The 13,963-nt window shown below is 38.8% G+C and overlaps 1 protein-coding gene across 1 annotated transcript; it reads right to left on the bottom strand.

Moving 5' to 3' along the window:
- Positions 1-5,281: 5,281 nt before the first annotated feature.
- Positions 5,282-13,963, bottom strand: LOC146490043 (uncharacterized). The gene is made up of 9 exons (XM_085124688.1): positions 13,872-13,963; positions 12,809-12,961; positions 11,861-11,951; positions 10,991-11,226; positions 10,648-10,791; positions 10,157-10,247; positions 9,107-9,327; positions 8,546-8,580; positions 5,282-5,362 (listed from the first exon to the last, which is right to left on the bottom strand). The coding sequence occupies exons 1-8, from the start codon at positions 13,933-13,935 to the stop codon at positions 8,558-8,560; spliced, it is 1,023 nt and encodes a 340-aa protein (XP_084980814.1). The 5' UTR covers positions 13,936-13,963; the 3' UTR covers positions 5,282-5,362; positions 8,546-8,557.

The raw sequence follows: 13,963 nt of genomic DNA on the forward strand, positions 1-13,963 counted from the left end.
AAGAAATCTCCTTAAAATTTGATCGATACCTTTTAAAAACAACTGTTAGACGTTTGCTTTAAATTAGTTCAGCTACTAGTTGATATAACTAGACAGTTTAGTGGGAAATCAGACAGTTCTGAGAACAGCTAAACAAAGCCTGAATCCATCGCCACACAAAAAACTAAAAATTACTCTCAATCCATTTAACAGAGTTTTCTTAGATTAGGTTGCCATTGAGTAGTTCTTTTATTACACAATTCGAGGCGATATATCACGGAGGTACCTGTGATTTATTTTTAATAAAGGGCGAAGTTTAGTTACTTTTTAAAAAATTAAATTGACCGGTTTTGTTCAAGTTATCTTAAAGAAAGGAGTTCCATTGCCTTTTATTAACTCTGTTAAAGAGGCCAAATAAGTTCAATTCCCTCAATCTGTCTTGGAATGACAGAAAGGTATCGTAGATTAAAACGACAAATCTCTGAAACATCTCGCTGCCCAATAAGTAACCCACCCAACGACAGATCCAGTAAACATTGAAACACTTTCCTAGACATGCTAATCTCCTTTCCAACTATTTTTCTCTCTAACCCACAAAAAAATTTCAATCTGTATGAAGTGTCCCGACTCTCTCTCTCTTCCCCTTTACTGCAGAGTAGGCAGGACGGCACAATGTCTAATTTCTAACGCGCACGTTGCCTATCACTGCTTATGCTTTTTTTCAACCAATAATTAATTATTGGTAATTAGACGTCACGTTGGTCTCTATGACATTTTGCCGCGCTCTTTCCTCTGTCTTCCTGTCGCGTAAGCTCAGATATACTTACCTAAAATAAAATGAGTTAGGATTGGAAGTATTCTATCATCATTAGCAGGCATATGCAAATTCGTTTAGTGAAAAGTACGCGAACGGACACTGGGGGATGTTCATTTCCATTAAAGTTCAACAATTGTAGGAACGGCTTGCCTGGGTGTTACACCATTCTTCAGTGTGTAGTACAGTCTGTTAAAATATACAAACATTCCTATGCCAAAAGGTTAGTAATGTTAGACGCCATAGCCATGAGATCGCTTTGGGTTAGAGCTAGGACAACATATTTCTACCTCTTGCTTGCGTGTGATGGTACGCATTTTTTGGGAATTCGAGCCGGCGTGCAAGTAAGGCAATACAGCGTGCGTGCAGCTAACACAAACTACAAACGTTTTGTTGTGGCAATGCGTTGAAGGTTTTGAAGATTGATGAATAACTTGCACATGTACATGTTGGCGGAAGAAATTACTCGTTAAGAATTGTCCGCTTCCTGTATTAAACGATAGTAATTTTGGTATTTTTTATTTCCGAAAAACATTCCTGTTTTCCTCAATTTTCTCGATTTGCCGAATGTGAATATTAAATAAAGCTGTGAATGGAATACAATGATATGTCTGGCTCTCCTCTAGTAGTTTCGTGCGTTTATTATGAAAGGACAACAGGATGTCATTAGATGAAAACAGGATGGTTTACCTGGTTAAAAATAAAACGGTAAAACAGCGTGCAATACGACAGGAAAATCCACACATACAAATCGCATTTCCTTCGTCCTTTTCTCGACGAGCTTGCTTTCTGCCGGTTTTGGCGACATCTTGCGCCTCGCAAAGCGATGAAGAATTCAGAATCACAAATAATTGTGCCATAATCTTCCCTTGCCTTGCTGGCATGCGCAATTGCATCAGTCGAAATTCGAGAACTAAGAGCACACAAATGTGAACTAATGGGCAATTTCGAAAAGTTCGCCTGTCGTGGTTCCGTCATGTTTATTTTTAATCGCAAATGTGTATATGCATTGGTTATTAGATCACCTCCGTCAAGAGTATTCTATTTTAATTTATTGAAAGTTTCAATTCCTCATGTTCTGTTATTCCTAAACAAGAATAAGAATAACTCGAACAAGTCTCAAAATCTTGGCTTGTTAGTCGTTAATCTTTTGTTTTCAAAAAATACTGAATACTGATATCCGTTATTGACCAAGCGTGAAGTCAAGGTGGCTTAATATTGACCAAGTTCTTTTTTTTGCGCAAAAGAGAACGAGGCCAATATCCAGCCATCTTGACCAAACAAGCTTAGTCAATAAAGGGTTTATTACATGGTTTTACCTGCAAGTTAAAACTACAAAAACAAAACAAAACAGAATATGAAACTGCTCTGCTCGGAAAGAAATTCCTCATAGCCGGTCGGTGTTAAGATTTATTTTCAGTGCATGTTTGGATTAGCATGTAATCGTGGAAAACATGGAATCCTAAATTATCTTAAAGCTCTAACTTTATAATGGCTTAAAGGGGGTATAAAATTATGAGTACGAAAAATTTAGATTTTCACAAGTGCAAGAAATTTTAATAGAATCCGGAAAACTTGTCATTTTCAGCCAATCGCGCGATGGCGTAAATAATAAACATTTTTATACAGTTTTCGGCCTGCAACAATACATTTGGAAATTATATGGATATATCAGCCGAAAAAATAGAGCGGGTAGTCAGAAAACTGGGCGAAACGTCGATAACATTTTGTTGGTTACAAGAAGCAAGACTTGGCTAAATTAAAAACGTGAGCTTTTTCGGCGAACTTGAGAAACACTTTTCTGAACCGCTCTAAACACTTAACGCAACTTTTTACAACGCTTTTTAAAGCGTATTTAAAAATACACAATGCGCGAATTGTAACTTCTTCAGCTATATATGAAATATGCTAACGTTAGAGATTTATTTATTAAACTTGAGCGGGAAAAATTAAGAACTCAACGACAAATACAAAAAGCTCAATCTTTTTGCATGGTCTTACACTTGAGTATGTAAGTGCGCTATTTATCAACCGTGGTGACAAAATCGACTATTCCTTGAACGACTCCGTCAACAACGTTGCAGCTCCATTTCGTCGCAGCAATTTTCTTTATAAACAGTTTTACCTTTAGGCTATGTTCACACGGGACCGGTTCCAAATGGTTCACACGGGACCTGTTCAATCCGTCAATCCGTTCCCGATCAGGGGCCCGTTTCTCAAAAGTCCCGGTAATTTCCGGGCCCGTTAACTTATAGGGGCCGTTATCGGGAAATTTCATCCGGCCCAATGTTGCGTTTCTCGAAACACCCGTAAACTTTCCCGGCAATTTCCTGGCCCGGTAAAATAGGGAACCATTGCCAGGCTATTCCATTCGATTCATTCGAGAAAAGCACGGTTATGGATGCGACAGGACTGTCTTCATGCTTTTTGAAGGACAACACAATACGTTCTAAGTTTAACTTTTTCGTTTTATCAAAGGGGAGCAACCAAGAGAGATCACTATTTTGCATCATGCATGGTATCGGTAATTACTTTCAGGAAACTCCCTGGATGCGAAATAGAACATGAAAAGGATTATGAATGTTATCAACATGAATTCTTGTTGTGAGTATCAAACTAATAGTCAGGATCAGTATATAATTCCGTCAAAGTTGTAGAAGAGATGAAGCTAAGCAAGCTATGGCGACCGCCGGGGAAACAGTGTCTGCGTGGTGTCCTATTTCAACGCCTATTTCAACAGTTCGTACTGATACAAATTTACTGTTAGCAGACTAAGCAAGTATAGAGAAAATTGGGAATAAGGAAGGATCTCATACAAGTTTTCAAAATGAATAGCTATAGTTCAACTGGCGTGATTTGATCGTCTTCTCCGGCAGACATCAAGCACTATTTTTACCGATCCGAAATCGGCTTTTGTACCACACAACAAGGCTCGATCAATTGAAATGCGACTGCAACTATTTTGCGAAAAGTGGAACGATTTTTTAGTTCTTTATTCTCGTTTATCTATCGTCCGTAAGCTTCGAATTCTTTTTCCCTCTAGCTAAGGCAGCAAACACTGCATTTGTGTATTTCGAGGACGGTACATAATTCGACTGTCATCGCGATCGCTCTGTTTATATCAATGGTTATGTTTACATTTATCTTAGTGTAGCATGTCAGATTTCTAACTTCCTCCTTCTTATGAAAATTCCGCAAATTACAACAAAGAAAACAATATCGCTTGCTGTAGGATTAGTTTTGCATGACAGGAATTCATTTTATGCTAAAAAGGAAGCCATTTCGAAGTAATAATGTGCGGCAAGTGAGCCGGGAAGTCATGACCTCCCGTAAATTACCGGACAACTTACCGGGAAAATTATCGGGATCGTAAATAACGGGAGCTTCGAGAAACACCCGCAAAATTATCGGGGACTTAACGGGTCACTTACCGTGCCCGATAAGTTACCGGAACTTTCGAGAAACGGGCCCCCTCCAAAAAAGCAGGTCCAGTTTTGGAACCGTTTCGGTCCCAAATGGATCTGTCACCATGTAAACACCTGGACCGGTTCCCTTTGGTACTGGCAGTGCAATTAAGCTTGGGTACTAGTTGAATTTATCGTCCTTCGGTCTAGAAGAACACTCGGAGGAGGCAAATAGTCGTTGTTTTGGTCCGCATACTTCCTGGTTTAACTGCCTTAAGGCAGCTGACTGTTGTTAATACAATTGTCCATCGGAAATCTCGGAAGGATATCTTTCGAGAAATCTTTCAATGCTGTCTTCATACTTCCTTTTAACAGTTTCCCAATCTTTACCGTTTGAAGCCTTGTAGGTTTTGTAATCTATAATAACTTTTAAGAGAAGGAATAATTCATCGTCCGTCGAGCTGAGGGCTTTATCTCATCCCATTTTGTGGATTGTCACCTCGAGCTCCTTAATGGTCTTGAAGTTACGAAGGTTTAGGACGGGGATGTACATGTACTTCAGACCAGGAACTTAAATCCAGGCTAAATAGGGTTTATGTCACACCTTTCTTCACTAATTATAAGCCTGTTCGAAGATGATAAGTTATGAGTCCTAGAGTACTGGAAAATAAGGACCAAACCAAAAGACTGGAAAGTACAAAAAGGAATCACCAAACTTTAAAATCAAAGAGAATAGAGTGTGAAATCGTTTGCAAAAAACCAGGAAAGAAACCACACAAGACATCGCAATGACTCATCGCAATGACTCATCAGGGTAAGTGCTTAGGGCTTTTTGTTGCACACTACAGTGACTTCGATCATCATTACTCCCCCAGGGAAGAAATGCTAGTCCGGATATAGTAAAGGTTACGTACCCGCCAGCCTCTCTTTGTTTTGTTTCCCTAATGGGTCGCTGGCACGGATTCAAAAATAAAACGACCAACAATAAACGAGGTTAGATTTTATTGTTCTCGTTAATTTTGCACCCATTACAAGTATAATTAAGGATCGTATTTTTATTTCTTAATCTTTTTAAGCCTCTTCTTTCATAATGCCTACTGAACACCGTGGCGTGTTCTTTCCTAACGCTGCCGTTTCCACCAGCAATTTTTTCATAAGGATGATTCTAAAAAAACAATAAATGAAAATTAATGCCAATAAAAAATAAGAAAGTACATAGAGTGCTTAATTCTATCAATTGGCTCAAATTCTGAAAGTTACAGGTCTTATGGCTACAAACATTTCATAGCTCAGGAAAGAATTCATGTCATTGACATTATTCAAAAGTAGATAATTTTAAACTTGTTTACCCTGACGAGTAAAGGAAACGATAACGAAAGGGCTCTCCACCCATTTTTGGTGCACATGCGATTTTATCGCAATTGTTTGTCCTGCTAAGTTATAGTTTTAAATCCCGTCTGTAAACTAGCGATTTCAGTGCAATTGATCACATAGATATCACTGAAGCACTGAAGTTGCAACAAAAATCGCGTAAACGAACCTACTAACTCTATTCTTGACGATGACGTAACCCCTTTAAAGGGTAAGTATCATGGGGTATTGACCACTTTGTTAAAAATGGTGAAATAAGACCTTTACTTGGCTACAAAATCATTCAGGAACAACGAAGGGAAAGAAATCAACCCAGTTCTTAAAAGGAACAACTCGTGATCTGTTCTGGCGCAGTTTGGAAGCAAAAACACGAGAACTTGAAAAACGTTAGCCTAACATTCAAGCTTCAATCCACTCCGAGCTACTCTGTCTCTTGCCAGAGGCACTAATCGACAGTTTTATTATTGCACTGGGGTGATAATTTATAGCAAAACTAGACAGTTACTTTTTTGTTTCTTTGACAGAGCAACATTTCTGGGTTTTGAAATGACATCAAATTTGCGTGATACTTCCCCTTTAATAGCCTGCGAACAGCAGACGTATTTCTGGTCGTACCTCCGAAAAATAACGTCTGCGATCTCGAGCTCCGAAACGATTTCCGTGACGTCATTTCTTTTCTCCTTAACTCGACCAATGAAATTGAGTGATAGAAAGATGTTATTGATAACACGCGCGAAATCGCGAGGACCGACAACTGCCTCAGAAGCGGAATAAGTAGCCATGAGTGCGGAAACGCCGAAAAAGTTACCTCGGCCGAAGGAGATTGTTTTTTGTGTAAGGATAAAATTCCCAGTCTGAAGGAGAAAGTGAAGATCTTTGGCGAGAGTGAACTGAAGATTGGTGCGTTAATTCATCGCTCATTTGTCTGTTTATGTCGGTAGCGAGAACCTTGCGATATGTCGCTTGAGTTATAACATGTTGAATGCCTACAGCAAGGCCTTAAAAAAATTAACCAGATCGTCGATGGTATCAAGCAGAAATTTGAAAATAACACACCTCTCCGTATCAAAAGATTATCGAAAAATTCAACAAAACCGACTCAAAAATTAAAACCGAACCTCGGGCCTCAAACAGACTTTATAAGACCAGGACAATGGCGACAACACGGTAAATTATGTTTTCCGATGTTGATTTGCTTTTAACAAATAGTTTAAGTGATGATTTGAACCAGAATTCTGTAACTTCTGTAATTTTCATCGCAAACGTGCCCGAATTTACTGCGAGTGATCGCTTTGAACAAACACGGAGTGTTTTCAAATTTTACATGCGTGTTTGCACGCACGCAAAAAAAAACTGAAAGGTTTTTGCTTCGAATAGCAAATGTATTGTTTATTTCAATAAAATGTTTTGTTGGAAAAGCTTTCTGTTGATTTTTGTGTCTTTGTGAATTCATATATGCGTTTGAGAAGCGACAGATGCGTAATCAAGGACAATTTGCATAAGCGGGTTGAAATTAACATGCCGTGAATTTTAGCAATTTTTGCGTTCAAGTGTGTTTTTCGGTGACCGTTATTTTACGTCAGAAAACATTTGTTTAATCTTTACAATTTAATATGCAGTTAATTTTGGAAGCCAACAATATTTATTTATCTACTGCACATTTTAGTGAGTTAAACCACTCTCCCCATCTTCCGCCATTTTGATTTTCTCGCGGACATCGAGATCCCCACGTAAAGCCCAGGCGTGTTAGCTCCACAAACAGAAGAGCCGAATTCTGATTGGTGAAGAACTATTGACGTCACGGAAATCGTTTCGGAGCTCGAGATCGCAGACGTTATTTTTCGGAGGTACGACCAGAAATACGTCTGCTGTTCGCAGGCTATTAAAGGGGAAGTATCACGCAAATTTGATGTCATTTCAAAACCCAGAAATGTTGCTCTGTCAAAGAAACACAAAAGTAACTGTTTAGTTTTGCTATAAATTATCACCCCAGTGCAATAATAAAACTGTCGATTAGTGCCTCTGGCAAGAGACAGAGTAGTCCTTTAAGGACGAGGCCTTCCTTTGACCCTGCGCATGCGTTCTACGTATCTCGGGATGCTCTGAGAAACTCAGGTTTTTTGGTTTATTTTTGTGCGGTGTATGACTATGCAGGATAAGCAACCACGCAACCACGCATTTTTTAAACTTAGGCTTCAATTTGAGGAAAAAATGCCGTACATTGTCATGCGTTTTAAAGCTCTTTAGAATTAATCTAATTTTTGTAATTTTTGCATGTCTTTAGAATTAATTTTGCTTAATTATCTCTAAAATATGCGTAGTCCTTGCTACTGAGATCTGCCTTCGGTGCATAGTAATAAGCACCATCCTTAAGGCTGGTTTCCATATGATCGCGGATCGCAGATCGCAGATCGCAATAAGGTCTGCAATCATCTGCGATCCTGCGATCGTGATCGCAGACGATCGCAGAAGATAGAACCATGTTCTATCTAAAGGCTGGTTTCCATATGATCGCGGATCGCAGATCGCAGATCGCAGATCGCAATAAGGTCTGCGATCATATGGAAACTACTTCTGCGATCGTCTGCGATCACGATCGCTGGATCGCAGACGATCGCAGAAGTAGTTTCCGTATGATCGCAGACGATCGCAGACCTTATTGCGATCTGCGATCCGCGATCATATGGAAACCAGCCTTTAAGGGCCACGTTAAGAACTCGTGAAAAGATGAAGTGGCTCGTTTTATCCGAAGAAGGTCAAATGGGCCCATAACAATACTTTTTTTACTCAAATTTCTTCGGTTCGTATGGTCCATTCCTCATTTCATACACCACCCATACCACATTTTTAATTTCTTATAGTGTGCTCAGTCGGCTCCTTTAATATCTCATTACGATCCATAACTTGTTTTATAACGGCTGAGGTAAGTATAAACTTATCCACATATACAGCTGTTGCTAAGTATAAGTTTATTTACCTGTTTTCTGGCTCAGTCCGCACATTCATCGACAACTATGAATAAAAGCATAATTACAGCCGGTGATTATTTATTCATCAAATCACGTGGATTTTTCTTTCTGAGTTGATTTGTTTGGTGCCGTTTTACACAAGCTCAGTCGAATGGGTTGTAACCACTTACACTCCATTCAAAACACAACGATCCATTTAGTATCAACTGTTAGATCTCACGTGGGCACATAAACTGCCTCAATTCAACTTAAAATGAATGAAGTGGGCTTCGTTGCGCTTTTACGTACACCGATTCATTTCTCCCACTATAATTTCATTTCCGTCCCGTACATGCCGTACGCAAGATTGTGTATTTAGGCAAAATCAAGCCGACGTTTATGCTGGTGAACACACCAACATACAAAACGCTTTGCCAGAAAAACTCCAAACGTTGACAATTCAATTGAACACTTGATCCAAACACGATAATGCAAATAATTCGGTCTTTTTCTGACCCATATCAGTAACTAGCATTTACATTTACAAGGATATCGCAAGATTGTTAACTAAGTTATCAATGAAAAGTTACCTGGCTCAATCGTTGTCGTCACTATACTCGGGCCTTGCCCTCTCAAAGCTTGTGCCTGGAGAATCCACGAAGGCGCAGATGAACCCGCATAACCTGCGAGGGCAAATGAACCCCTGTATTCTAGCACGATTGGTTCGTAAGCGCCAAGTCTCGGTAGCTCATCAAGAACCGGTCCACCGTACACTGAGGCCTCGTCTTGAACTGCAACAAGTACAATTTTCCTGCAAAAGGCAAATTGTGTCTAAACCTACCTTCAATAATGCTTTTCTAACTGTAACTATGTAATCCAGCGATGACCCCTCCCTTATCATGAGCTAAGGCTAGAACGAGAGTTAAAAGTAGTAGTAGTAGTAGCAGTAGTAGTAGTAGTAGTAGTAGTAGTAGTAGTAGTAGTAGTAGTAGTAGTAGTAGTAGTAGTAGTAGTAGTAGTAGTAGTAGTAGTAGTAGTAGTAGTAGTAGTAGTAGTAGTAGTAGTAGTAGTAGTAGTAGTGGTGGTGGTGGTGGTGGTAGTGGTGGCGGTAGTAGTAGTAGTAGTAGTAGTTGTAGTAGTTGTAGTAGTAGTTGTAGTAGCAACAGCAGCAACAGCGGAAGAGTCATGTTGCGATGAATGTTGTGATGTTACATGAATTACATCCAAGCAAAACTGGAAACTAGCTCCGTGACGTCACCGATAAAGTAGTAGGAACAACCGTTGTATAAAATGGCCGCCATCTTTCCTCTTTGTACAGACATGAGTTTCTTTCCTACAGTAGTCGTGGCAGTCGTAGAAGCAGTAGTTCATAGCACAAATTTGGCAAAAAGAACTCAGAAGCACTAGAGGTACGTTTATCGTCATTTGCTTTTTGACTGTGCCTACTCCATTTAGGTTCCATAATTGTGGCTTAACCAGGCTCTTAAAGTTGTACCAATTTCAACAAAACAACTGGCAGCTAATCCTAAATTGCACCAAATGGCATAGTGATAATCCCTGATCGCACCAAGTAGTTGAAATTATCAACAAATTATTATTTCACTTGGCCTTAAGAAATAAACAAGGTGTAAAGTTCTTACTCGCCGGACAGGCTATTCAGGTAGTTTGCTGCACTTGTTCCAGCTTTTGGGACTTTGTGGGTGTCAAATCCTCTGCTTTCCAAGAATACACCTTAAATATAAGAAGTAGATGAAATTGTTTCATATTCGGTACACCTTAATTGATAGATTGATTAATTGATTGTTTTCATTGTTTGGTTGATAGAGTAGATATGGTGAGGGATTATTTCATTGATTGATTGAATGACTCACTGACTAATTGATTTACTGATTGCATACAACACGAATGAATGAACGGATGAATGAGGGAATGAATGAATGAATGAATGAATGAATGAATGAATGAATGAATGAATGAATGAATCAATGAATGAATGCATGAATGAATGAATCAATGAATGAATGAATCAATGAATGATTTTTTAAAAGTTTTATCTTGTTGCCTTGCCTTTCTTAGTTGCTTTGTTTTTTTGGTCGTCTATTTAAACAAAAAATCGGCATGAACAACTTACCTTCCTCTGAGAAGGTGGCCACATTAAACCCTCTTGAGTAGACAGAGTACTCTTGATCGTTGACTTCGATGTAACCTCTACCACATCCAAATCTACCAGGATCATCACAGCCTTCACTCCGAAGAGAAACGTTCATTATGTTGGCTTTTCCGGAAAACAAGGCGAGAAGAGAATCTTAGCACACGATTATTTCGTCGCAGTGCAAGACAAGGCAACGCTAAGAATCTATTTAAGACTGCGGCGATAAGCAAAAGAGTGAATAAAAAACAAAACGAAATAATAAACGCTACACAGGGAAGAAACATTGTGTTCCTTCTATTTATATGTCAATGAATAGACCTACCGGGCGGTCCCTGCTCTAGTGAAACCCTCAAGTTGATTATGCTTTGTCCCTCGGCTCTCTTTTGCTGTTCTTGTGTAATCCAGAATGGTTTCTGTTCCCCGGCGTATCCAATAAAAGCAAACGAACTTCGGTATTCGCTCAATATGGGATCAGTAGCACCCAGTCTCTTGAGAGCGTCAGCCGCTGCATGCCAATAATTTGAAGCACTTTCTTGAGTTGCAATCAAAACGATTTTGCTGTAATGAGAAAACGAAATTTGTTAAGATGTTGTTAATAAAATGGTGGTCAAGTTTAAGTCAGCAAAATCAACTGCCTTATTCCACCCTCATGAAATAGTTTAACCAATGGATAATCGATTGATAATTAATTAGTTAATTTACAAATTAGCTACCTCTTAAACGACCGATTTTCACGGCTTGGCCATGTTGGGGTCTTTGAAAAAGTCCACAGTAACAACTTTGAACAAAAGTAATGTCGTTTTTTATTCAAGTTCATTTTACGGGATTTGTACACCTGAAATAAACCTTAGCCATTTTTGAACATCTAATGGGTTTGTTAAACAGAAATTGTTTTATGTGTTTCACTTTTTGCTCAAAGTACAACAGAGAAAGAGAAGAGCCATTGATATCTCGGAAAACCTTTTTTGGATATTCGAGAGCATGGACCAGAAAGACTTAGGACTGTAATTTAAAACCAATCAATGATAAAAGAATACCGTTCGAAAAGTATGGCAATTGAGAAAGAATAACCTGAAAGTGTGTAAACTGAATCCATCGCAATCTTTTGAAATTAAAGGCCCGAAAATGAATCCCAATCTGCCTCCATAAAATGTACAACTAGTGGACAAAAGACAAAAGGGTTGAGACTTACTCCCCAGTGATGGAGTTGAGATAATCTCTCATCATTTCACCAGCAGTAGTATCATTCTCAGTATCAAATGACTTGCTGTCGATAAAGGCACCTGCATAGGAAATGAAAAAAGGTATTGGTGAAGTGACAGTTCAGTATTTGGAAAAAATATTTGAAATGAATTTAGACTTTTTTTTCATTTTTCGTTTTTCTTTAACATTGCTGTTTTGAATCCAATAATTTGTATAACGCACGAATTAAAGAAAACAATTCGATACACTTTATAGCCCACTTTGAAAAAGAGTGATGGCCTGGGTCGAGAGTAGCTGCCCAAGCGATTGTGGGAAGGTTTGGGGGGACGTTGGCTATTGTCTTCGCATTTTTGCGTCCCCCCAAACAATCCCACAATCACTTGGGCAGTTACTCTCGACCCAGGCCATCACTCATTTTCAAAGTGGGCTATTTAGTCGGTAAAGTAATATATGAGAATCCCTATTTAACTTCACCCTCACACGAAAAAGAGGTTACTATGCCTATGAACCTAACAACACTTCCACTCAACCCCGTTTAGGTATAAATGGGTTTCCTGGCACTTTATATTGATTCGATGACGAGGGCGTTTGCAATTAAACTGTAGCCAATGAACGTGCAGGTTCTTTGCAAAACGTTTTTATCAAATGAATAAAATTTAAGGACCTGGAATATTGGAACACTGAGATGTTTTAAAACAAAATCGTGCAACGTTTGAATCAAGTTTTCCTCTACTTCAGAAAAATTTCAAAATTAGCCAGACATCGGCATAAGCAATAGTGGAATGTCGTCGTGCAGTCTGCTATGTGATAACTCTTTCAGTATTTTTCCGGAATCGAGATAGTCAAGCAGCCACGTTGGAACCCGTTGCGTTCGCGAAGGTCTGGTGTGGTCATTTTATCAGGGTTATTACAAAGAAAGACTGCATTCGAAGCATACCTGTTGTACCGTCCGCAACAACAACATTATGTCCCCGGTTTTTAAGTGAGCGTTCTACATTTTGCACCTTGATATAAGCAATACCACATGTGCCTGCTGTTTTAAATCTATCCTCGCAACCTTCACTTTTAACGTACATATTCAAGAACGTAACTGCAAAAACAAAAACAAAAACAACAAAAAAGAGATAATAATGTTCATGATGGTAATAACAAGAAGTTGGTAATTTTAATCTGTTCATGTCGCATGTATTTCATTTTTAAGGAACTGGGCATTGCCACGCTAGGTCAGGATTGCCATGAATATTAATTGTAATCGTATGAAACTGAAGATTAACAATACCATACTCGTGTGCATTTTATGGAGTAATCGTATGAAGTGGCGCATAAAGGTTAAAGTTTGAACACTATTAGCATACCCGTACAAGCACAAATCAGAAAACAAGGGCAAAATATTACTCATTTTACACTTTAGACTCATAACACTTATTTAGCCACTTATTATGTAATGTTAAACACAAGAGCAGCAGTGTTTTATCGCGATTTAAAACCACGAGGCGCAGACGAGTGGCTTTAGACCTGATAAAACATGTGCTGAGAGTTTTTTAACGGCTTCAAAAACATTCCTGGAAAAGAGTATATCAAGAGAGTTCACGACAATGATGTTTTTGTGAACGTTGGAAATTAGCATACGGGAAAAACATTTAACACCGCATACTAATAAGAAGGAGGTTTTATCGGGTTTTAAAACCCCTGCACGTGATATTTTGTCGATCATTTGATAGGTAAATGGGCTTACGAACTATTTATGAGTTTTTGAAGCTCCATTTTAAATGTTGGCATGGATTGTATCTAAAGATAAACGAAAGGATCCCACAGAAGTTTCAGTCCATAGTATTTGAATTTTCTTGACAGACAACCTCGACAGGAACATTAGCTATTTAACGAACCACATGCATCTGGTGCAGAAAATTTCCTTATGGGTGAACTTGAATTAAACACTAAGGATTTATCCGAAATATCATTAAATTTGTTTGACGAATTTGTAATAATACCTTGCTTACCTGAAACAGAGTTGCACAGATCTGCCATCTGTAGAATGAGCAAAAGGAAAACGAGAATCTTCATCTCTACAGACCTTTAGCGTCGTCGACCT

The sequence above is a fragment of the Pavona decussata genome, unplaced genomic scaffold (assembly GCF_977016875.1).
Source record: "Pavona decussata unplaced genomic scaffold, jaPavDecu1.1 SCAFFOLD_2, whole genome shotgun sequence".
NCBI classification, from domain to species: Eukaryota; Metazoa; Cnidaria; class Anthozoa; order Scleractinia; family Agariciidae; genus Pavona; species Pavona decussata.